The 25,551-nt window shown below is 46.6% G+C and overlaps 1 protein-coding gene and 1 pseudogene across 2 annotated transcripts; both read right to left on the bottom strand.

The window, feature by feature from the left end:
• Positions 1–284: 284 nt before the first annotated feature.
• Positions 285–7,527, bottom strand: LOC125523486 (putative RNA methyltransferase At5g51130). 2 transcript variants are annotated; one of them, XR_007290247.2, is made up of 9 exons: positions 7,170–7,527; positions 6,246–6,360; positions 3,191–3,238; positions 2,094–2,346; positions 1,901–1,988; positions 1,734–1,799; positions 1,248–1,316; positions 842–1,161; positions 285–595 (listed from the first exon to the last, which is right to left on the bottom strand). XR_007290247.2 is itself a non-coding variant. In XM_048688521.2 (8 exons), the coding sequence occupies exons 1-8, from the start codon at positions 7,362–7,364 to the stop codon at positions 1,072–1,074; spliced, it is 924 nt and encodes a 307-aa protein (XP_048544478.1). In that variant the 5' UTR covers positions 7,365–7,527; the 3' UTR covers positions 725–1,071. The 2 variants fall into 2 exon arrangements, 1 of the variants encoding a protein (XP_048544478.1); XM_048688521.2 differs by lacking the exon at positions 285–595 and having other exon boundaries at positions 725–1,161.
• LOC147959329 (uncharacterized) lies at positions 3,260–6,239 on the bottom strand (annotated as a pseudogene).
• Positions 7,528–25,551: the final 18,024 nt, after the last annotated feature.

The following is a 25,551-nucleotide window of genomic DNA, read 5'->3' as shown; positions in this document are numbered from 1 at the left end:
CTCACGGCAAATATGGAGAATTGTTAACAGTGGCAGGCATAAACTAACGCCCGTCATTAGTAGGTTAATAGCAGTGGAGGTCGTGTTTTTTGCGCCCGCCACTGGCAACTATCCAGATTGCAGTGGCGGGTGCTAGCCGGTACCCATAGGAGAAACCCTCTCAATAATCGCGGGCTCCAATGTTGGGGTTAAAACGCTTTACCAATTTGACAAAAATCACTAGCACGTGCATTGCACGAGTTGATGACTAGTATATATATTTTGAAAAAAGAATACGAACAGTACAATAACTAGCCAGCTCGCTAGGACCTGGTCCTGACCGGCGGTGGGAGAGAGAAGGGATTCCTTGCTTGGCTTGGGGCAGGGGAGAGGATGGAGATGGTTGCACCTCTGCTATGTGTGCCTTCTTTTGGGCTTCTTTTTTATTTTCGGAAGATCAGCTTTTGGAATGTGGTTGCATCTTCTTGCTTTGGACTTCTTTTCTATTATTGGAAGATCCTTGGAGCTTTTGGAATGTGGTTGTATCTTCGGACAGTGAGTGATCAATGGCTTTTTCTGCAGATTGCTCGTGGAGTGGGCTCTGGTGAAGCTTGAGCTGCAAGGGACAGAGACATTAGCGATTCTCCTCGGCTGCTCCAGAGCTGAGCAAAGCAACTATAGTGTCTGAAAGTTGATCTAATCAACCCAAAGATATGCCTGTTTATGTGATTGTAAAACCGCGACAAAACTAGGATGTTCATAGGAACAGAAATCTTATATTACTGGAAGGTTTCTCTGGCATACAAAATTCATCTACACAAAGGCTAATTGCCTAAAGTCTGACAAAATTATCGGAAACTACCTAGGGAAGGCAAAACCCCGACAAAATTTCCCTATCCATATCATTCCTTGGGCGCTTGTTGAAAAGGACACTTCCACAAACTGCTAATCTAGCGTCATGTGAAACCTTGATCATCATATTTGTACCAAAGAAAGCACCGGTGAAGCTCAACAAATCCCGCAGAACCAAACTTCCGCACCCGAAGCATCACATGAGCCTCTGGGCAAGAGGCAAGTGTCAATCTCATTCCATCATTTGTGGTAAACTTCAATTGGGCGATCAAAACCAGCGACAGAACCAACCAATCTGTTGGTAATCACCTCTGCTGACCTGAATCCTACCTGCAAGCACCACTGCATGGTTTACAACAACTCTGCTGCAGGGAACTGGAAAAGAACATAGCATTAGTTACCGATATAGCACGCACCTTGTCCAGAAGTATCTCCCGGAATTTCTCAGGATATATACAGATATCATTGAAGTTTTCTTTGGCAACCTGAAATCCAGCAGAAAAAAGGACAGGACGATGTGAGTTAACTTCCCCCATGAAAGATTGAGAAGAAATAATTGTTTCATCGATGGATCAGGATTTTTTTACTAATCATTCTAAGATGCATAAGATTGTGTGATCAGGGGAAACAAAAGCAGGTTAGGTGAGAGTAAGACCCCAATGTAAATGATGAAAGACTTAAAAAGAACGTAAATGATGAAAGATCAGGAAGCAATTCAAACCAAGAAGTACATCCAGCTTTGAAACAAGCAAGGGACCAAAAGAACAGTTCAATGCAACATACTCATGGCTACCCTTCAGGCCTTCACAAACAGAGTCGGAGCTTTAAAGTTGAAACTACACCATATCAAGCCAAAAACGAATCATGTAGCATCAGTCATCAGTCTGACAATTAGAAATTACCTCTGACACTAATCTGTTTTTCCTATACGAGGTCCAAGGTTGAGGCTCCATGATAAAAATCCCTCCCTGCAAAACAAAAGAAGCCAGCAGAGAGAAGACAAGGTATTGTTAGTTTTTCCTCTTACCACAGAGATCCAATTTAGGGACAGCAAAAGAGAAATAGATACCGGTCTTAGAAGACTCCATATCTTCACAAACAAAGTGATTATGCCATCATCACCCCAGTTCAGGTGGATCCATTTTGTCACGCTCAAACTGCAAGAGAACAAAAGCACAACCAATCAAGATGACATTCAATTTAGATAGTGACTAATACAAAAAAAAACTCTGACATGCCTCTCTTGTAAATTTGCAACTTACCACATGATGGTGTCATACTGTTCTGTATATCTGTGTGTGCTCTGGACAAAATTTTCAGACCGAAAAGAAACAATTTCAAAAAGATCAGGTTGTTCGTGTTTAGGAATATCTCCATTTGGCATCTCAGATACCACTTCTTCTCGACAGCTCTGAGTTGTGGAGTCTGACGAGTTATGAACCTTGGCACTTTCCGGAGCCACCTTGCCTGTTCGAGATATCCTTCTTAAATTCCAGTTAGCAGTTTCAATCAAACCTACAAGGTTAAGATCATAATCAGTTTCATTTGACAAACATAACACAGCCAACCTTTGGCTAGGCAAGAACACACAAACATTCCGAAACTACAAGGAACTATTCAAGTATGGTTGATGATATTTATTGGTAATCTGTCAAATATTATTACTTAATTACGAACCATGCATCTAACGTCAGAAAATTACAGAAATGCAAGTTTGACTGTCATAAATGCACATTCTGCTAAAAAAATAACATTATAAATCTCATACAGAGTTTCATGATTTCAAGATAGGTTCAGTTATCAATAGAGAAACATTGAATTTGTACACATGAAGGCGTTGGCATCACCAAGGATTTTATGCCATTTAAGAAAAATGTCCCCACCAAATCCTACTCCCTCCGTTCCGAATTACTTGTCGCAAGTATGGATGTATCTAGATGTATTTTAGTTCTAGATACATCCATTTCTGCGACGAGTAATTTGGAACGGAGGGAGTACTTCTTTAGACTCGCAAACACAACACACCTCACAAGCATTGTGTCAATAGAATAATTACGAACTACTAACAACACTGAGCTGGGATATGCAATAACCGGTCGAACAGGACTATTTTTTTTTTCATTTGCATTTTATATTGTCCAGAAATGAGCAATAATGTTCTCAGCACACAACATTATATACAGAAAAACACAAAATGTACATAAAGGCTGCTGTGAGACAAGCATCAATCAGATCTTCAGATTGTTTTTTGAAAAGATTCCAGCTACCAGGTACTTCATGCACTAAAAACAAACAATATGAAATCTGAATTACAAATATACAATATTCCTTCATTAAATATTACAATAACAGTTTAAACCTTTATCAATGTCAACTCCAAGGATGCTTCGACACACAAACTTCATCGCTGCACAAGGTAAGAAAATTAGAGATGAGCAACGGTGTTTGTCAGGAAATTAATTTAGAGAAAAAACATTCTACAGTATATATCTCTCTTGCAATTGTGGCATCTGCCCAAATTTTTTTGTACATGTCACCTGTGATGTATTGATTTCTAACAAATGAACGTCAGAAGAGCCACTAATCACTGCATAGAATAATGAAGCAGAAGTCCAGCTACAGCTAATTGGCATTCGGTTCTTATATGGTCAAGGGTTGTCAAATGAAACTATGCTATTGCAGACCATAATAATAATAAGTTAACAAAGGTGGCTGACATGTTTATGTAGGGTGGTCTCAACCATATTACAAGTGACAATCTGGTAGAACCAGGGGTCCTACCGGACCTGCTCCGGAGGTTGTAGGGGAAGGATGGAGTGGGACGGGGCGATGATCGGGCGCGCCGGCGGCTGGGCGCCGTCGCGTCGGAGGGAGATGGCGGCGGCGGCTAGGGTTAGAGGTGGCTAGGGTTTCGGCTCCTCTTGGAGCCGGGCAATAGGGATAATAATATTCTTATTGCTTAATTCCAAAAAGAGTCTTACAGCCTATATTTATAACCTAGATAACTTGCATAAGAATTAACCTAAGATAACTTGCATAAGAATTAACCTAAGATAACTTGTGGGCTAAGATTGCCCGGTGGGCCTAGCTAAACCGGCCATAACACTTCTCCCCGCCTGCACAAACAGCTCGTCCTCGAGCTGTAAGGTGGGGAAGCGCTTGCGGAACTCCTCGAGGCGATCACCCAGCGTCAAACACCTTCTCGACAGCTGGGGCGGCCAGGTCGGCGGCGACGGCGTCCTCCGGAATGTAGTCTGCAACCTCCAGGTAGAAGAGTCGCGGGCAGGCATGGCCGGGCGTGTAGGGCTCGTCGCAGTTGAAGCACAACCCTTGGCGGCGACGCTCGAGTAGCTCGGCTGAGGTGAGCCGGCGGAACGGGCGCGCCGCGGTCACGGCGAGGGGTGCCGCAGAAGCCTGCGCAGGCCGACCCTACGCGGAATCCGGCCCGGGTAGCGACCCGGCGGTCCGGGACGGTGATTCCTGCTGGATGGCCACCGCGCGGCGCTCGAACGCGCGGGCGTAGTACATGGCCGACTGGAGATCCTGGGGTCCCCGAAGCTCCATGTCCACGCGGATGTGATCCGGAAGTCCACCGACAAAGAGGTCGGCCCGCTGCTGCACCGTCACACCCGACGCATGGCATGCCAGGGCCTGGAAACGGTCGGCGTAGTCCTGCAGCGTGGAGGTGAAGGGAAGGCGGCCGAGCTCCGCCAGGCGGCTCCCGCGAACCGGAGGCCCAAAGAGAAGGAGGCAAAACTCGCGGAAGCGCTCCCAAGGGGGCATGGTGCCCTCGTCCTGCTCGAGGGCGTAATACCAGGTCTGTGCCGCACCGCGGAGGTGGTATGAGGCGAGCCAGGTACGCTCCGATGCGAGGGTGCGCTGCCCGCGAAAGAACTGGTCGCACTGGTTGAGCCAGTTGAGGGGGTCCTCCGTGCCGTCATAGGTGGCGAAGGCGATCTTGGCGAACCGCGGCGGTGTCTGGGTCGGAGCGCCGTGTCGAGATGGCTCAGGGGTGCGGAGCAGCGAGGCGGGTGGCGCCTGGTCGGAGTACTCCGGGTAGGGACCGGCGGAACCGGATGGCCCACCGAACTGCGGGAACGGAGTCGGCTGTTCGGGGGCCGTGGTGTAGACCGGCGATGGCGAAAACCCAGCCGCCCACGCTGGGAGTGGCGATGGGGAGGGCGGGAACTGGACCTGATGGATCGGGAGGCCGGTCGGCGAGGGTGCCCCCGAGCTGGACAGGGGCGGCGTCGGTGGTTGCAGCGGCAGCAGCGGGGGCTGGATGGGGGCAGCGGCTGCCGGGGACGGCAACGGCTGCAGGTGCCAGAGGGGCGTCGTCGATGGTGGCGGCGGCAGGTGCCACAGGCCTGCGGCGGCTGGTGGTGGCCCACTGGAGTTCCTCGTCTGGAACGGCAACAGCGGGGGCCCGCCTCCTGCAGGTGCGCCCGGGAACAGCCACGGCGCAGGGTGGCCGTAGGTGGCGATCGGCGCAGCCGGCGGAAGGCCGTACGCTCCTGCCATGTACTGGTGGTACTGGTTCATGTGGAGCCCTTGGACGGCCGTCACGAGCTGCTGGAGCGTGCTGGTCATCTGTTCCGGCGTGAAGACGGCGGCCGTCGGCGGCGCGGACGTGATGGGTGCCGGCGGCGGTGAGGAGCCCGCGGTGGTGACCGGGCCCGACGGCGTGGAGGCCCCGGCGGTGGTCATCGGGGCGGACGTCATCGGCGCGGTGGTCATCGGCGCGGAGGTGGAGACGGGCAGCGGCGGCGATGGTGTGGAAGAAGACATGATCGGACCCAAGTCTCTGGATACCAAATTGGTAGAACCAGGGGTCCTACCGGACCTGCTCCAGAGGTTGTAGGGGAAGGATGGAGTGGGACGGGGCGATGATCGGGCGCGCCGGCGGCTGGGCACCGTCACGTCGGAGGGAGATGGCGGCGGCTAGGGTTAGAGCTGGCTAGGGTTTCGGCTCCTCTGGGAGCCGGCAATAGGGATAATAATATTCTTATTGCTTAATTCCAAAAAGAGTCTTACAACCTATATTTACAACCTAGATAACTTGCATAAGAATTAACCTAAGATAACTTGTGGGCTAAGATTGCCCGGTGGGCCTAGCTAAACCGGCCATAACACAATCTAAAATAGATGGCACATACTCGATTAAAATTATCCTAACGTGACCATATGAATAAAACAAAGAATATTTACAATAATTTGCTAAATAATGCTTATGTCAATCTGGATAAGACTTTCATAATCAATAAGAGAAACTAAAACAATGTAACTGCAGGGTAACAGTAGTCTGGTAATTCAAGAACAGAAGCTATAACATTGAAGTTGAAAGTCATGTGAATAAGACCAGAAGATCATTAACCAAACAAAACAGAACAAAATTATTATCCCCAGAACATTACCTAGACCGATTGTGACCAAACCTTGGTTGCATCCAATATCGAGACAATCCTTGCCTGCAAACCACTCCTCCTTGAATATCTCAAGGCGGGGATCTTCACCAACGTTACAATCAATCTGTTGAACATCAAAAGATTGAAGTTATCAGCTAAGATTGGTTGATCCAGCCATTGAGTACCTTTTTGTTGTATTGAGTGAACTATCATGTGCAGCATAGACCAATTAAATGTCCAATCTAATGAATAGACCCTCTGTCGGTCTATCTGCCTCCTTTGTACAGGTGAATTTAGCATAAGCAGATCTGTCAAAACAAGTACGTGCAACTAGGCTCCATGTTTGCTTACTCCTTCTCTGCCAATAGCATTACAACATCACCTGTGGGGCATTTATTAATCAGAAATTATCCTACATGTCCAATATGGGGTCAAAGGCTCAAAGCAGTGGTGATTACTGTGCCCCCTAAAATTCGACAGCCATGTCACACACAGTACCACAAACGTTGGATTGTCTAACTAGGCAATTTTAACACCAAAATACCCAACAGATAACGTCTATGCTGGTCTACCGCAAACTACAATAAAACAAAACAGTATATTCATCTCACTCCAGTTTCCAATCGATACAACAAAAATGGGAACCACGGGTCCTAGTAGTTGCAAAACTCGAGTTCTGCAAGCTCTTGAGACACAAATCAATGTCGAAACCTATCAGCACATTTCATCAAACAGCTTGGGCGCGTCTTAAGCAAAAGCTTCACTACTTTCAACTAAGCAACATAATCCGTGCATACCATCCCAGTCCTAGGAACATCGCAATCTCCAGCAAATCATTTCACCAAATAACTCCCCGGCATGCAAAACACAATGAAGATTCACCGTTTGTTAGAGAGGCCACGGAGTGGAGGGGAGAAGCGCGGTTCAACTCACTCGGTAGCCGTAGTAGTTCCTGTAGTTTCCGTAGATGAAAACCTCCTTGTTCTTCTGCTTCTTCCCTCTACCTCCACCCCCGCCACCTGCACCGCCGCCGCCGTTTCCTCCTCTTCCCTGTGCGTCGCTCCGTTTCCTCTCCGCCTCTCCTTTGGGTCCCTTGACCGCGGAAGGTGGCTGCGCGAGCGCGACCATCCTCTGAGGAGGGGTGGCTCTCTTCGTCGCCGCCTTGTCTCCCTTCGCGCGGACGGTAGTGGGGAACAGCGGGCGGACGGCGAGGCAGAGGAGAAGAAATCCTTCGAGGCGAGAGGCTTTTGCGGCGCCAACTTGAGGAGAAAAGGAGGAAGGACCCGGCGGTCCATTCGAAAATTAGTTTTGAACACGGGAAGGCATGTGCACTGTTTTTTTTAGAAATAACCACATATATTTCATTAGACAAAGGTACTACAAAGAGTACATATGTGATCATTACAAAAGACATACATAGATGTCTTGCAATATTGCAACAAAGACTTCACAAGAAGTAAAACTAGAATTTCACTTCGGCAGAATCTTGTGCCACGCCCAAACATCGCCCACCATCGTCCTCCTACGCCGCTGAGGCAACGTCGAAAAAAGAGGGAGACTGCCTTCATACCAAGATCTAGAGGAGCACCTTTGCATACAGTGATATTTTGCATTAATTCTTTAGGAACCCGCATAGACTCATTTAAATTTACTAGGAATTTGTTCGTGCCTTGCAACGTGCAACGGGACATACTTCGTTGCAGAGCAAACACAATGTTCATGAATCAAGATCGTTTAATTTGTCAGCCGATAATGTTTATCCAGCACGAACATTCCCATGAAGAATTAATGTGCACGACAATGATACACTCTGTAGGATTGGCTCGCATCTGGTTCATATTCTGTGGATGACATGGATCACGGTGCGCGGCGCCAACAACAATAATATGATGATGATGGAAACTAATCTTATACGACCCGGATCGTACACTTTCATCATGAGACCTTGTTCATTGATGGACACTTGGCAAACATGAATCTCAACGCAGCCAACCAATTAATCCTCCTCTAATTACAGTAACAAAGCGCTAGTCCTCATCTACCAAATCTCGATCCCCTTTCTTCTTCGGCGTTCATGCTCGCTCGTTGCCGCCACCGCAAGCTCAAAATAATCATGAATCTCCTTTCCTTCTCTGGCTTCCTCTGTTGCTAGTCGGTGCTTTTGGAAGCTTGTTTTGTCGCGGAAGCATCGGAGCTCCGTCCCCCCCCTCCCCCCCGCTCTCCCCGCCGTCCACGACCAGGCTCCTCGGCATCGCGGCAACCACCGGCGCTCGCTGTGTCCCTAACCACCGGCCCTCCGTCCATGGCTACTTCCCATTGACATGCTTGTTGCATCTTGACACAAATATAACTTCAAGTTCAGAGCATGTCCGTCGATTGCAACACGAGCTCTCATCTGTTGGTTACAACACAGAGTAGCTGGGGCAATGTCGTGAATTTGGCCACCGAAGGGATGGAACGCGTCGGGATGGGTGGTGTGCTTGGTGTCAACGAGCTCACCGGCGGCGATATGGCGCGTAGCCACACCGGCTGCTAGAATTTGGGAGCATTCTGGAGTTTGAAACATGATTTGCAAACGGGTAAGTGAGCAACAAGAAGGATGCTGCTTTGAGATTGGTGTTGCTGCGCATTTCACACAAGAGGAGGTCTCACGATCGACTTCGTACGACCCAAGTCGCATAAGATTATTTTCCGATGAAGAGAAGATCTCTCGGGCTACTTCATATATGGTCCCGATGCTTACAAGTGTCTCATGGCTTGTTGATGATTATTCAAGATTCACTTGGGTTTCTTCCTCGACGACAAATTGCATGTACTCCCTCTATAAACTAATATAAGATCTTTTAGATCACTAAAGTACGAAAGATCTTCAAGGCTTCTGTGAGAAAAGCATAAAATCAATTTGAGGTAAAGATCAAGAAGGTGTGAAGTGACAACGAAACCAAGTTCAAGAATTCTAAGGTTGACAAATTTGTTGACTAAGAAGGCATTTCGCATGAATTCTCCAGGACCTGCACTCATCAACAAAATAGAGTTGTTGAGAGGAAGAATCAGACCTTGATCGAGATGGCTAGAATGATGTTCGACAAGTACAAGACTCTAAAGCATTTTGGGCCTAAAGCGGTTCAAAAGGCTTGTCATGCCACGAACCGGCTTTATTTCCACAAGATACTTGGCAATACAGCGTATGAACTTCTAACCTGTAACAAACCAAAAGTTGGATACTTTGGAGTATTTGGCTAAAAAATGCTACATTCTTGGTAAGCATCTTTGTTCCAAATTTGCTCCTAAGTCGCACGAAGGTTTTCTCCTTTGTCACAAAGCAAATTCTCGCACTTATCGGGCCCTCAACAATTTCACTCGGAAGGTTGAAGAACCGGTACATGAGAAATTTGATGAATCTAATGGCTCCCAAGTTCAGCAATTGCCAGATGTTTTAGGTGATAAGGAACCTTCGAAAGAAATCAAGGATGAAAGGGCATTTCCCTACTTTATGTTTTGGATGATGATGACAACCCTTTGTTGGTCTAATCGTGTGCTATATGTTTCAGGTTCTCGATGCTTAGGCTTACATCGGATTGCTATTGCCTCTCGTAGGAAAAGATCGAAGACGTGTCCTCTACGCTTTTATTTTCTTTGGTCATAGAGTTCCCGTACTATCAAGAGGGAATCCTCATTAGGAAGCTCTGGGGGAATCTTTTCACGTACACTTTCCTCTCCCCTCATTTTTCTTCCTCAGTTGTGAGAGAGAGTGTTCCCCCTATCTTTCCTTCTGTTTTCTGCTCTTCCCAGCGGTTGTACCGCCCCCTGGAGCGGTTGTACCGCTGGACCTTGTCGCTCTCCAGCTTTTACCGAGCGGTTGTACCGCTGCCTCCGGGCGGTGGTACCGCCACCTTGCTCAACAAAGGCTAGGGTGGTGGTTCCGGTCATGCACCGCTCAAGTACAACTCAAGGTTCTGTTTTGATGCGGTTCTCGGGCGGTGGTGGCCCGGTTGATCCGGTCGATCCTCGTTGACCGGTACCACCGGCGGTCTGAGCGGTTCTTCCGCTCAGAACTTCGTCGTCCAAGAGCTCAAGGCCATGCGGTTGTTCCGGTCTTGCACCGCTCAAGTACCGGTCTCGTCTTTGTTCTGAGGCGGTAGTTGTGCGGTGGCTAGGCGGTTGGTCCGGTCATTTTTCTTAACCGGTACTACTGCCTAGTGGCCCGGTTGTACCGCCTGGTAGGGTTCTGCAGCTACACCGTGAGTCCCGGTTGTACCGGGACAAGGACCGGTTGTACCGCTGCGGGGCTGAAAACGCAGCAACGGCTGGATTTTTAGGGTTGCTATATAAGAGTGTTTCTCCCACCTACCACTCTCACCTTTGACCTCTCTTACTCCACCATTAATGCACTTCAAGCTCTCTTGCCCGATCTCTCTCCATAGCCACTCAAACTTGTTGATTTGCTAGGGATTGAAGGAGGAGACCTAGATCTACACTTCCACCAAAGGATAATTGCTTGCCCCATACTTTCTTGTGTGGATTTTGTTACTCTTGGGTGTTTGAGCACCCTAGACGGTTGAGGTCACCTCGGAGCCATATTCCATTGTGGTGAAGCTTCGTAGTTTCGTTGGGAGCCTCCAATTAAGTTGTGGAGAGAGCCCCAACCTTGTTTGTAAAGGTTCGGGCGCCGCCTTCAAGGGCACCAATAGTGGAATCACGGCATCTCGCATTGTGTGAGGGCGTGAGGAGAATACGGTGGCCCTAGTGGCTTCTTGGGGAGCATTGTGCCTCCACACCGCTCCAACGGAGACGTACTTCCCTTCAACGGGAAGGAACTTCGGTAACACATCCTCGTCTTCACCGTCTCCACTCTTGGTTATCTCGTGCCTTTACTTGTGCAAGCTTATTTGTGTTATATCTCTTGCTTGCTTGTGTTCCTATCCTTGCTGCATCATATAGGTTGCTCACCTAGTTGCATATCTAGGCAACCTACTTTGATGCAAAGTTTAAATTGTTAAAGAAAAGCTAAAAATTGTTAGTTGCCTATTCACCCCCCCTCTAGTCAACTATATCGATCCTTTCAATTGGTGTCAGAGCCTCGTCTCTTTATTAAGGACTTTACCGTCCGAAGAGTATGGTTGATACCGTAGACGGTGTGGAGGAACACTCCGATGCAAATCTGACCTCGTCTACGGGCGATGGGGGAACCTCGGTCTCTCGTGAGGAGTTCAATGTGACCTTGGAGACATTGAAAACCTCCATGACGACCGAGGTTGAAAGCATGTTTACTAAATTCCTTGAGGGGCTTAAACTGTCCACTGCACCGTTAAAAGTGGGTGATCCCACCGACAAGGTGACGGATGCTATCTCCGATAAGGGGGAAGCTAGTAGTGAAAAGGCTCCTTCTTCTAGTGGTAAAAATGGCACCGACATCGTTGCTCATGTGGAACCACCACTTGTTTATGGTGGACCGGTTCCCTCCACTCATTTGAATCATGTCGGTCCTCCCCCTAAGATTGTAAAAAATGAGGACTTTGATTCTTGGGTTTACCGCTTTAAACGTCATTTAAATCATGTGAACACTAACCTTTGGAGAATCATTGAAGAAGGTTTCTATCCGCATGATCCAAGCAACTTCACTCCTCGAGAAGCCGCGGATAATCAATTCAATGAGAATGCTCTCTTCATCATTCAATATGCAATTCCACCCGAAGACCTACCTCATCTTCGTCCCTTCACCTTGGCCAAAGATGCATGGCATTGTGTTGTCTCTCTCTACCGGGGAAGCGCAAGCATTCAACGCTCCAACTATGAAGTGGTGCAAGATGAGGCCGATGAGTTTGCAATGAAAGAAGATGAAGAACCTCGTGAGCCTTATCGGAGAGTAATCAAACTCGTGGTCTCACTACGAGATCACGGGAGCAAGGACACGGATGACAATTGGATCAAGCGCAAATTCCTCAAGGCAATGATGCCCTATCACAAGGCCATGTCCTCCGTCATTCGTCAAAGACCGGACTTCCACACTTTGACCTCAAGCGAAGTGTTGGATGAGTTTGTGGCCATGAACATTTTGGACAAGACCGCCTACAATGAGGTGCTTCATTCTCAAAGGGCAAAGAAGCCCAACCTTGCATTGAAGGCCAAGCTGTCCGTTGAAGAAGAAGAGGAGAGCAACCTCGAGGATACAAAGTATGCATATCATGAACACATGTCACTCACTTCAAGGCAATTTTGGAGCAAGAAAAACTCGAGGCCAAACTTTAGCAAAAACAACTCAAGTGGCGCGAAGAGCAAGCAACATGTAAGGACTTGCTACAATTGTGGCAACGTGAGTCATTTTGTTGCGGAGTGCCCGTATGAGAAGAGGGAAGACAATGGCGGCAAGCTCATCTGAAAGGACAAGGCCAAGTCGTTCCCCAACAAGAGCAACTTCACCAAGAAGACTCCTCCCAAGGCATTGGTGGTACAAGAAGACTCCTCCCAAGCCTTTGGAGCTCCTTCACATGGATCTCTTTGGGCCTCCATCCTTCGATAGTCTTGGGGGTAGGAAGTATTGCTTGGTGATTGTGGATGACTACTCAAGATACACTTGGGTGTATTTCTTCAAGAGGAAGAGCAAGACCCAACAAACCGTCATTGACTTTGCAAATGAAGCACAACGTCAACACAATGCAAAGATCTTGACAATAAGAAGTGACAACGGCACAGAGTTCAAGAACTACACCTTGGATGAGTTTCTTAGTGATGAGGGGATCAAGCATCAATACTCCGCACCTTACACCCCTCAACAAAATGGTGTTGCGGAGAGGAAGAACCGGACGTTGATGGATGCGGCAAGGACCATGATGGCGGAGTTCAAGTCTTCGTACAACTTTTGGGCCGAAGCCATCAACACTGCGTGTCATGCATCCAATCGGCTCTACCTCCGCAAGGGCTTGAACAAGACTCCATATGAGATACTCGCCGGTAACAAGCCCAACCTCAAGTACTTCCGGGTGTAAGTGTTTCATTCTCAAGAAAGGTGTCCAGTTGTCTAAATTTGAGGCTAGAGCTTATGAGGGCATATTTGTTGGTTATGCTACAAACTCTCATGCTTACCGTGTCCTCAATAAATCCACGGGACTTATTGAGGAGACGTGTAACGTGGAGTTTGATGAGAATAACGGCTCCCAAGTAGAGAAAAGTGGCACTTGTGATGTAGGTGATGAAATTCCTCCCCAAGCCATAAGAAGAATGGGTGTTGGCTTTATCCTACCCATTGAGGAACCCCTTGTGGCCGAAGGAGAAGGACAAAGCTCCACTCAAGTGGAGCCATCACCAACCCAAGGCCCACACGCTTCCGAAGAACAACATGAAGGCTCTCATCCTCAAGAACATGACCAAGGGCAAGATCACACTCAAGACGGTGTTAACACATCAAGTGATGCCCATGGTAAAGTTCTCTCCTTCGAGCAAGTTCAAGAACAAGAACAAGCTCAAGACGACGCCCAAGATGATCAAGTGACCACTCCTCGTCTCACTCCCAAGGAGGAATTAGAGCGTCGTGCCGCCAAGGTTGCTTCCAAGCTCTCCACCAAGGATCATCTCATGACGAATGTGCTTGGAAGCTTAAGAAAGGGGGTAAGCACTCGTAGACAATTAGCAAATTATTGTGAGCATCACGCATTTGTCTCTTGTGTGGAACCCCACAAGGTCTATGAGGCGCTAGAAGATCCGGATTGGCTCAATGCCATGCATGAAAAACTGAACAACTTCGAGCGCAACAAAGTGTGGAGATTGGTACCAAGACCGACGGGGAATCACAATGTCATTGGAACCAAGTGGATATTTAAGAACAAGCAAGATGCCCATGGGATTATCATTCGCAACAAGGCTCGTTTGGTAGCACAAGGCTACTCCCAAGTCGAGGGTATCGACTACGGTGAAACCTTTGCTCCCGTTGCTCGTCTTGAATCTATTCGCATGTTGATTGCTTATGCTTCTCATCATAACTTTAAGTTACAACAAATGGATGTGAAAAGTGCTTTTCTTAATGGTCCCATTAATGAATTGGTTTATGTCAAGCAACCCCTGGGGTTCGAGGATCCCTACTTTCCCAATCATGTGTATCAACTCGATAAGGCACTCTATGGCCTTAAACAAGCCCCATGTGCGTGGTATGACCACCTTACCGAGTTGTTACAAGACCGTGGTTTTGAAGTTGGGCTAATTGACCCCACTCTTTTTACTAATAAGGTCAAAGGGGAGTTGTTTGTGTGCCAATTATATGTTGATGATATCATCTTTGGTTCCCCTAACAAAGCTTTCAATGAGGAATTTGCCGCTCTCATGACCTCAAAGTTCGAGATGTCTTCCATGGGAGAGTTGAAGTTCTTTCTAGGGTTCGAAGTGAAGCAAAGAAGATAAGGAACCTTCATCAACCAAGCCAAATATACTCAAGACATGCTCAAGAGATTCAAGCTAAGTAATGTCAAGCCGGCTTCCACTCCAATGCCCACCAAGTGCCAACTTGACATAGATCCCAATGGTAAAGTGGTGGATCAAAAGGTATATCGCTCCATGATAGGATCCTTGCTCTACCTTTGTGCATCTAGACCGGATATCATGTTGAGTGTGGGAATTTGTGCACGGTTTCAAGCCGCACCTAAGGAAAGCCACTTTGTGGCGGTCAAGCGAATCTTTCAATATTTGGCTCATACCCCAAACTTTGGCTGATGGTACCCAAGAGAAGCAAATTTCAAGCTTGTAGGATATTCGGATTCCGATTGGGCGGGAGACAAAGTGGATAGGAAGTCCACTTCCGGAGGGTGCCAATTCCTTGGTTGCTCTTTGGTAAGTTGGTCTTCTAAGAAGCAAAGTTGTGTGTCTCTCTCGTCCACCGAAGCGGAGTATGTGGCGGCCGGTAGTTGTTGTGCACAACTCTTATGGATGAGGCAAACTTTCAAGGATTACGGTGTCATTTGTGACAAAGTGCCTCTTTGGTGTGACAATGAAAGTGCCATCAAGATTTCCCTCAACCCGGTGCTGAAGGAAATATGCCCTAGAGGCAATAATAAAGTTATTATTTATTTCCTTATATCATGATAAATGTTTATTATTCATGCTAGAATTGTATTAACCGGAAACATAATACATGTGTGAATACATAGACAAACAGAGTGTCACTAGTATGCCTCTACTTGACTAGCTCGTTAATCAAACATGGTTATGTTTCCTAACCATGAACAAAGAGTTGTTATTTGATTAACGGGATCACATCATTAGGTGAATGATCTGATTGACATGACCCATTCCATTAGCTTAGCACCCGATCGTTTAGTATGTTGCTATTGCTTTCTTCATGACTTATACATGTTCCTATGACTATGAGATTATGCAACTCCCGTTTGCCAGAGGAACACTTTGTGTGCTACCAAACGTCACAACGTAAATGGGTGATTATAAAGGTACTCTACAGGTGTCTCCAAAGGTACTTGATTAGTTAGTTGCGAGATGATGTATTACGGAATGAGTAAAGAGACTTGCCGGTAACGAGATTGAACTAGGTATTGAGATACGGACGATTGAATCTCGGGCAAGTAACATACCGATGACAAAGGGAACAACGTATGTTGTTATGCGGTCTGACCGATAAAGATCTTCATAGAATATGTAGGAGCCAATATGAGCATCCAGGTTCCGCTATTGGTTATTGACCGGAGACATGTCTCGGTCATGTCTACATTGTTCTCGAACCCGTAGGGTCCGCACGCTTAAGGTTTCGATGATAGTTATATTATGAGTTTATGAGTTTTGATGTACCGAAGTTAGTTCGGAGTCCTGGATGTGATCACGGACATGACGAGGAGTCTCGAAATGGTTGAGACATAAAGATTGATATATTGGACGGCTATATTCAGACACCGGAAGTGTTCCGAGGAAGTTTCGGATAAAACCGGAGCACCGGGGGGTTACCGGAACCCCCCGGGGGTTAATGGGCCTCATGGGCCTAAAGTGGAGAAGAGGAGGGGCTGCCAGGGCAGGCCGCGCGCCCCCTCTCCCCCTAGTCCAAATTGGACAAGGAGGGAGGGGCGGCGCCCCCCTCTCCTCTCTCCCTTCCTTCCCCCTCTCCTACTTGGACAAGGAAAGGGAGGGGAGTCCTACTCCCGGTAGGAGTAGGACTCCTTCTGCGCGCCTCCTACTAGGGCCGGCCGCACCCCCCTTGGATCCTTTATATACGGAGGCAAGAGGCACCCCATAGACACAAGTTGATCCACGTGATCATATTCTTAGCCGTGTGCGGTGCCCCCTTCCACCATAGTCCTCGATAATATTGTAGCAGTGCTTAGGCGAAGCCCTGCGACAGTAGTACATCAAGATCGTCACCACGCCGTCGTGCTGACGGAACTCTTCCCTGACACTTTGCTGGATCGGAGTCCGGGGATCGTCATCGAGCTGAACGTGTGCTAGAACTCGGAGGTGCCGTAGTTTCGGTGCTTGATCAGTCGGGCCGTGGAGACGTACGACTACATCAACCAAGTTAATGCTTTCGTTGTCGATCTACAAGGGTACGTAGATCACACTCTCCCCCTCTCGTTGCTATGCATCACCATGATCTTGCGTGTGCGTAGGAAATTTTTTGAAATTACTACGAAACCCAACAGTGGCATCCGAGCCTAGGTTTTATATGTTGATGTTATATGCACGAGTAGAACACAAGTGAGTTGTGGGCGATATAAGTCATACTGCTTACCCGCATGTCATACTTTGGTTCGGCGGTATTGTTGGACGAAGCGGCCCGGACCGACATTACGCGTACGCTTACGCGAGACCGGTTCTCCCGACGTGCTTTGCACATAGGTGGCTTGCGGGTGACAGTTTCTCCAACTTTAGTTGAACCAAGTGTGGCTACGCCCGGTCCTTGCGAAGGTTAAAACAGCACCAACTTGACAAACTATCGTTATGGTTTTGATGCGTAGGTAAGATTGGTTCTCGCTTAAGCCCGTAGCAGCCACGTAAAACTTGCAACAACAAAGTAGAGGACGTCTAACTTGTTTTTGCAGGGCATGTTGTGATGTGATATGGTCAAGACATGATGCTAAATTTTATTGTATGAGATGATCATGTTTTGTAACCGAGTTATCGGCAACTGGCAGGAGCCATATGGTTGTCGCTTTATTGTATGCAATGCAATCGCGCTGTAATGCTTTACTTTATCACTAAGCGGTAGCGATAGTCGTGGAAGCATAAGATTGGCGAGACGACAACGATGCTACGATGGAGATCAAGGTGTCGCGCTGGTGACGATGGTGATCACGACGGTGCTTCAAAGATGGAGATCACAAGCACAAGATGATGATGGCCATATCATATCACTAATATTGATTGCATGTGATGTTTATCTTTTATGCATCTTATCTTACTTTGACTGACGGTAGCATTATAAGATGATCTCTCACTAATTATCAAGAAGTGTTCTCCCTGAGTATGCACCGTTGTGAAAGTTCTTCGTGCTGAGACACCACGTGATGATCGGGTGTGATAGGCTCTACGTTCAAATACAACGGGTGCAAAACAGTTGCACACGCGGAATACTCAGGTTATACTTGACGAGCCAAGCATATACAGATATGGCCTCGGAACACGGAGACCGAAAGGTCGAGCGCGAATCATATAGTAGATATGATCAACATAGTGATGTTCACCAATGAAACTACTCCATATCACGTGATGATCGGACATGGTTTAGTTGATTTGGATCACGTAATCACTTAGAGGATTACAGGGATGTCTATCTAAGTGGGAGTTCTTTAAGTAAATTAATTGAACCTAAATTTATCATGAAACTTAGTACCTGATAGTATCTTGCTTGTTTTTGCTTGATTGTAGATAGATGGCTCGTGCTGTTGTTCCGTTGAATTTTAATGCGTTCCTTGAGAAAGCAAAGTTGAAAGATGATGGTAGCAATTACACGGACTGGGTCCGTAACTTGAGGATTATCCTCATTGCTGCACAGAAGAATTACGTCCTAGAAGCACCGCTGGGTGCCAGGCCTGCTGCTGGAGCAACACCAGATGTTATGAACGTCTGGCAGAGCAAAGCTGATGACTACTCGATAGTTCAGTGTGCCATGCTTTACGGCTTAGAATCGGGACTTCAACGACGTTTTGAACGTCATGGAGCATATGAGATGTTCCAGGAGTTGAAGTTAATATTTCAAGCAAATGCCCGGATTGAGAGATATGAAGTCTCCAATAAGTTCTATAGCTGCAAGATGGAGGAGAACAGTTCTGTCAGTGAGCATATACTCAAAATGTCTGGGTATAATAATCACTTGATTCAATTGGGAGTTAATCTTCCATATGATTGCGTCGTTGACAGAATTCTCCAATCACTGCCACCAAGCTACAAGAGCTTCATGATGAACTATAATATGCAAGGGATGAATAAGACTATTCCCGAGCTCTTCGCAATGCTGAAAGCTGCGGAGGTAGAAATCAAGAAGGAGCATCAAGTGTTGATGGTCAACAAGACCACTATTTTCAAGAAAAAGGGCAAAGGGAAGAAGAAGGGGAACTTCAAAAAGAACAGCAAGCAAGTTGCTACTCAAGAGAAGAAACCCAAACCTGGACCTAAGCCTGAAACTGAGTGCTTCTACTGCAAGCAGACTGGTCACTGGAAGCGGAGCTGCCCCAAGTATTTGGCGGATAAGAAGGATGGCAAGGTGAACAAAGGTATATGTGATATACATGTTATTGATGTGTACCTTACTAATGCTCGCAGTAGCACCTGGGTATTTGATACTGGTTCTGTTGCTAATATTTGCAACTCTAAACAGGGACTACGGATTAAGCGAAGATTGGCTAAGGACGAGGTGACGATGCGCGTGGGAAATGGTTCCAAAGTCGATGTGATCACAGTCGGCACGCTACCTCTACATCTACCTTCGGGATTAATATTAGACCTAAATAATTGTTATTTGGTGCCAGCGTTAAGCATGAACATTATATCTGGATCTTGTTTGATGCGAGACGGTTATTCATTTAAATCTGAGAATAATGGTTGTTCTATTTATATGAGTAATATCTTTTATGGTCATGCACCCTTAAAGAGTGGTCTATTTTTATTGAACCTCGATAGTAGTGACACACATATTCATAGTGTTGAAGCCAAAAGATGCAGAGTTGATAATGATAGTGCAACTTATTTGTGGCACCGCCGTTTGGGTCATATCGGTATAAAGCGCATGAAGAAACTCCATACTGATGGGCTTTTGGAACCACTTGATTATGAATCACTTGGTACTTGCGAACCGTGCCTTATGGGTAAGATGACAAAAACACCGTTCTCCGGTACTATGGAGAGAGCAATAGATTTGTTGGAAATCATACATACAGATGTATGTGGTCCGATGAATGTTGAGGCTTGTGGCGGATATCATTATTTTCTCACCTTCACAGATGACTTAAGCAGATATGGGTATATCTACTTAATGAAACACAAGTTTGAAACATTTGAAAAGTTTAAAGAATTTCAGAGTGAAGTTGAAAATCATCGTAACAAGAAAATAAAATTCCTACGATCTGATCGTGGAGGAGAATATTTGAGTTACGAGTTTGGTGTACATTTGAAAAATTGTGGAATAGTTTCACAACTCACGCCACCCGAAACACCACAACGTAATGGTGTGTCCGAACGTCGTAATCGTACTTTACTAGATATGGTGCGATCTATGATGTCTCTTACTGATTTACCGCTATCGTTTTGGGGATACGCTCTAGAGACGGCCGCATTCACGTTAAATAGGGCACCATCAAAATCTGTTGAGACGACGCCTTATGAACTGTGGTTTGGCAAGAAACCAAAGTTGTCGTTTCTGAAAGTTTGGGGCTGCGATGCTTATGTGAAAAAACTTCAACCTGATAAGCTCGAACCCAAATCGGGGAAATGTGTCTTCATAGGATATCCAAAGGAAACTATTGGATACACCTTCTATCATAGATCCGAAGGCAAGACTTTTTGTTGCTAAATTCGGAAACTTTCTAGAGAAGGAGTTTCTCTCGAAAGAAGTGAGTGGGAGGAAAGTAGAACTTGACGAGGTAACTGTACTTACTCCCTTATTGGAAAGTAGTACATCACAAAAACCTGTTTCTGTGACACCTACACCAGTTAGTGAGGAAGCTAATGATGATGATCATGAAACTTCAGAACAAGATACTACTGAACCTCGTAGATCAACCAGAGTGAGATCCGCGCCAGAGTGGTACGGTAATCCTGTTCTGGAAGTCATGCTACTAGATCATGATGAACCTACGAACTATGAAGAAGCGACGGTGAGCCCAGATTCCGCAAAATGGCTTGAAGCCATGAAATCTGAGATGGGATCCATGTATGAGAACAAAGTATGGACTTTGGTTGACTTGCCCGATGATCGGCAAGCAATTGAGAATAAATGGATCTTCAAGAAGAAGACTGACGCTGATGGTAATATTACTGTCTACAAAGCTCGACTTGTCGCAAAAGGTTTTCGGCAAGTTCAAGGGATTGACTATGATGAGACCTTCTCACCCGTAGCGATGCTTAAGTCTGTCCGAATCATGTTAGCAATTGCCGCATCTTATGATTATGAAATTTGGCAGATGGATGTCAAAACTGCATTCCTGAATGGATTTCTAGAAGAAGAGTTGTATATGATGCAACCAAAAGGTTTTGTCGATCCAAAGGGAGCTAACAAAGTGTGCAAGCTCCAGCGATCCATTTATGGACTGGTGCAGGCCTCTCGGAGTTGGAATAAACGCTTTGATAGTGTGATCAAAGCATTTGGTTTTATACAGACTTTTGGAGAAGCCTGTATTTACAAGAAAGTGAGTGGGAGCTCTGTAGCATTTCTAATATTATATGTGGATGACATATTACTAATTGGAAATGATATAGAATTTCTGGATAGCATAAAGGGATACTTGAATAAGAGTTTTTCAATGAAAGACCTCGGTGAAGCTGCTTACATATTAGGCATTAAGATCTATATAGAAAGATCAAGACGCTTAATTGGACTTTCACAAGGCACATACCTTGACAAAGTTTTGAAGAAGTTCAAAATGGATCAAGCAAAGAAAGGGTTCTTGCTTGTGTTACAAGGTGTGAAGTTGAGTAAGACTCAATGCCCGACCACTGCAGAAGATAGAGAGAAAATGAAAGATGTTCCCTATGCTTCAGCCATAGGCTCTATCATGTATGCAATGCTGTGTACCAGACCTGATGTGTGCCTTGCTATAAGTCTAGCAGGGAGGTACCAAAGTGATCCAGGAGTGGATCACTGGACAGCGGTCAAGAACATCCTGAAATACCTGAAAAGGACTAAGGATATGTTTCTCATATATGGAGATGACAAAGAGCTCATCGTAAAAGGTTACGTTGATGCAAGCTTTGACACTGATCTGGACGATTCTAAATCGCAAACCGGATACGTGTTTACATTAAACGGTGGAGCTGTCAGTTGGTGCAGTTCTAAACAAAGCGTTGTAGCGGGATCTACATGTGAAGCGGAGTACATAGCTGCTTCGGAAGCAGCAAATGAAGGAGTCTGGATGAAGGAGTTCATATCCAATCTAGGTGTCATACCTAGTGCATCGGGTCCAATGAAAATCTTTAGTGACAATACTGGTGCAATTGCCTTGGCAAAGGAATCCAGATTTCACAAGAGAACCAAGCACATCAAGAGACGCTTCAATTCCATCCGGGATCTAGTCCAGGTGGGAGACATAGAGATTTGCAAGATACATACGGATCTGAATGTTGCAGACCCGTTGACTAAGCCTCTTCCACGAGCAAAACATGATCAGCACCAAGGCTCCATGGGTGTTAGAATCATTACTGTGTAATCTAGATTATTGACTCTAGTGCAAGTGGGAGACTGAAGGAAATATGCCCTAGAGGCAATAATAAAGTTATTATTTATTTCCTTATATCATGATAAATGTTTATTATTCATGCTAGAATTGTATTAACCGGAAACATAATACATGTGTGAATACATAGACAAACAGAGTGTCACTAGTATGCCTCTACTTGACTAGATCGTTAATCAAAGATGGTTATGTTTCCTAACCATGAACAAAGAGTTGTTATTTGATTAACGGGATCACATCATTAGGTGAATGATCTGATTGACATGACCCATTCCATTAGCTTAGCACCCGATCGTTTAGTATGTTGCTATTGCTTTCTTCATGACTTATACATGTTCCTATGACTATGAGATTATGCAACTCCCGTTTGCCAGAGGAACACTTTGTGTGCTACCAAACGTCACAACGTAAATGGGTGATTATAAAGGTACTCTACAGGTGTCTCCAAAGGTACATGTTGGGTTGGCGTATTTCGAGATTAGGATTTGTCACTCCGATTGTCGGAGAGGTATCTCTGGGCCCTCTCGGTAATACACATCACATAAGCCTTGCAAGCATTGCAACTAATGAGTTAGTTGCAAGATGATGTATTACGGAACGAGTAAAGAGACTTGCCGGTAACGAGATAGAACTAGGTATTGAGATACCGACGATCGAATCTCGGGCAAGTAACATACCGATGACAAAGGGAACAACGTATGTTGTTATGCGGTCTGACCGATAAAGATCTTCATAGAATATGTAGGAGCCAATATGAGCATCCAGGTTCCGCTATTGGTTATTAACCAGAGACGTGTCTCGGTCATGTCTACATTGTTCTCGAACCCGTAGGGTCCGCACGCTTAAGGTTTCGATGACAGTTATATTATGAGTTTATGAGTTTTGATGTACCGAAGTTAGTTCGGAGTCCCGGATGTGATCACGGACATGACGAGGAGTCTCGAAATGGTTGAGACATAAAGATTGATATATTGGACGGCTATATTCGGACACCGGAAGTGTTCCGGGGAAGTTTCGGATAAAACCGGAGCACCGGGGGGTTACCGGAACCCCCCCGGGGTTAATGGGCCTCATGGGCCTAAAGTGGAGAAGAGGAGGGGCTGCCAGGGCAGGCCGTGCGCCCCCTCTCCCCCTAGTCCGAATTGGACAAGGAGGGAGGGGCGGCGCCCCCCTCTCCTCTCTCCCTTCCTCCCCCCTCTCCTACTTGGACAAGGAAAGGGAGGGGAGTCCTACTCCCGGTAGGAGTAGGACTCCTTCTGCGCGCCTCCTACTAGGGCCGGCCGCACCCCCCCCCCCTTGGATCCTTTATATACGGAGGCAAGAGGCACCCCATAGACACAAGTTGATCCACGTGATCATATTCTTAGCCGTGTGCGGTGCCCCCTTCCACCATAGTCCTCGATAATATTGTAGCAGTGCTTAGGCGAAGCCCCGCGACAGTAGTACATCAAGATCGTCACCACGCCGTCGTGCTGACGGAACTCTTCCCCGACACTTTGCTGGATCGGAGTCCGGGGATCGTCATTGAGCTGAACGTGTGCTAGAACTCGGAGGTGCCATAGTTTCGGTGCTTGATCGGTCGGGCCGTGGAGACGTACGACTACATCAACCAAGTTAACACTTCCGTTGTCGATCTACAAGGGTACGTAGATCACACTCTCCCCCTCTCGTTGCTATGCATCACCATGATCTTGCGTGTGCGTAGGAATTTTTTTGAAATTACTACGAAACCCAACAGGTGCAACACTTCAAGATGAAGCATATTGAGATTCTGTATCACTTCATCCGGGATCACATTAAGCGAGGAGAGATCAAACTCAACTACGTCGACACTCATGATAACCTTGCAGATATCTTCATGAAGCCTTTGGATGAAACAAGATTTCGCGAGTTAAGGCATGAGCTAAATATCATCAATTCGAGCAATGTTGCTTGAGCCCTTGCACACCCCACTATACTCAACGTGTTGTCTTGTTTAGGTGTAGGCATGGACATAGGGGGAGTGTTGTTCTCTCGATGAACTCTCCCTTCCCCCCATTATGCATAAATCGATCACCTCTTTCACATTAGCCACTTTTGATGGTAATTGTGCTTCAAAGACGAGTTTTGGTCATGCGCCCAAGGATAATTCTTCACGGTGCCATACCAATTGACTCAAACAATAGGTGGTTCCGGCCACCGTCCTCTCTTAGGGAGGTTGGAGTTAGCTTTTTGTTCTCGTGTTGTTTTCTCTCGTTCTTTCTTTGCTCTTTGCGTTGAGTTCTCCTAGGGTGTTGTTTCTCTCCTGTTTTGTGCTCCTTCTTCCCCTCCTCGGATTGCACTCATTTGATCTTGGCTTGGGCATAGGTGGTCGGGCGGTACAACCGGGATCACGGGCGGTTCTACCGCTGGTACCTGGTTGTGCCGTCCCAATGGGTCTCCGTTCGGTGCTTGGGCGGTTCCACCGCTCAAACCCATGGTAACCTACGTTCGATACTACCGGTGGACGCCGGGCGGTACTACCGCTGCCTTCCAAGCACCGGAAGTATTGCCTCCAACCACCGGTCTGTACCAGACGAGCGGTAGAACCGCTCCCCGAGCGGTACTACGGGGGCGTGTCTACGGGCCTATATATACTCGACGGGGCTGAAGGGTTTTCTTTTTCCCTTCGCCTTCGTTCCTCTTCTCTGTGCCCTAGCCGCCGGCCCTCTTTGCCCCTGCCCCGGAGTGCGTCTCGCACTTCGGATCCTCGGGCTCTCCATGGATTCTCTCCGTGGAGGCCTCCCGATCTCTTCCCATGGATGGTGGTAATGCCTCGTGTTCTTTGCTCCTAGATCTTTCTAGGGTTCTTCCTTTGTTTAGGGCATTACTTAACTTTCCGCGATTAGTGTTTGAACTATGGAGTAGAAGAGATCTTTGTTTGCCTCCTGTCTTGTTTGCAGCACTTAGAATTCGGAATATTACTTGTGTGATTAGTATGCCTCGGTTAGATCTGTAACGCCCTCGATGCGGCTATATCTCCCACGTGTCGGAGCACGACTTAGAGGCATAACCGCATTGAAAGCAATGTCACAAGTGAGGTAATCTTCACACAACCCATGTGATACATAAGGGAAAGAGATACATAGTTGGCTTACAATCGCCACTTCACACAATACATGAATAAAGCAATACATCATCCAGATACAATCAAAGTCCGACTACGGAACCAAAATAAAAGAAGACTATCCCAAATGCTACACAGATCCCCGATCGACCCCAACTGGGCTCCACTACTGATCAACTGGAATGAAACAACACAACGGACAAAGTCTTCATCGAGCTCCTCCTGAGCTCAGTTGCGTCACCGGCACGGTTCAACGGCACCTGCAAGCTGGTTTTGGAAGTATCTGTGAGTCACGGGGACTCAGCAATCTTACACCCTCGTGATCAAGACTATTTAAGCTTATAGGTAAGGCAAAGGT

Source organism: Triticum urartu, chromosome 7A (assembly GCF_056163025.1).
Source record: "Triticum urartu cultivar PI428250 chromosome 7A, HENAU_Tu73, whole genome shotgun sequence".
In the NCBI taxonomy this organism is placed as follows: Eukaryota; Viridiplantae; Streptophyta; class Magnoliopsida; order Poales; family Poaceae; genus Triticum; species Triticum urartu.
Note: the sequence above shows the minus strand (reverse complement) of the source record. Positions and strands in the feature narration are given on the sequence as shown.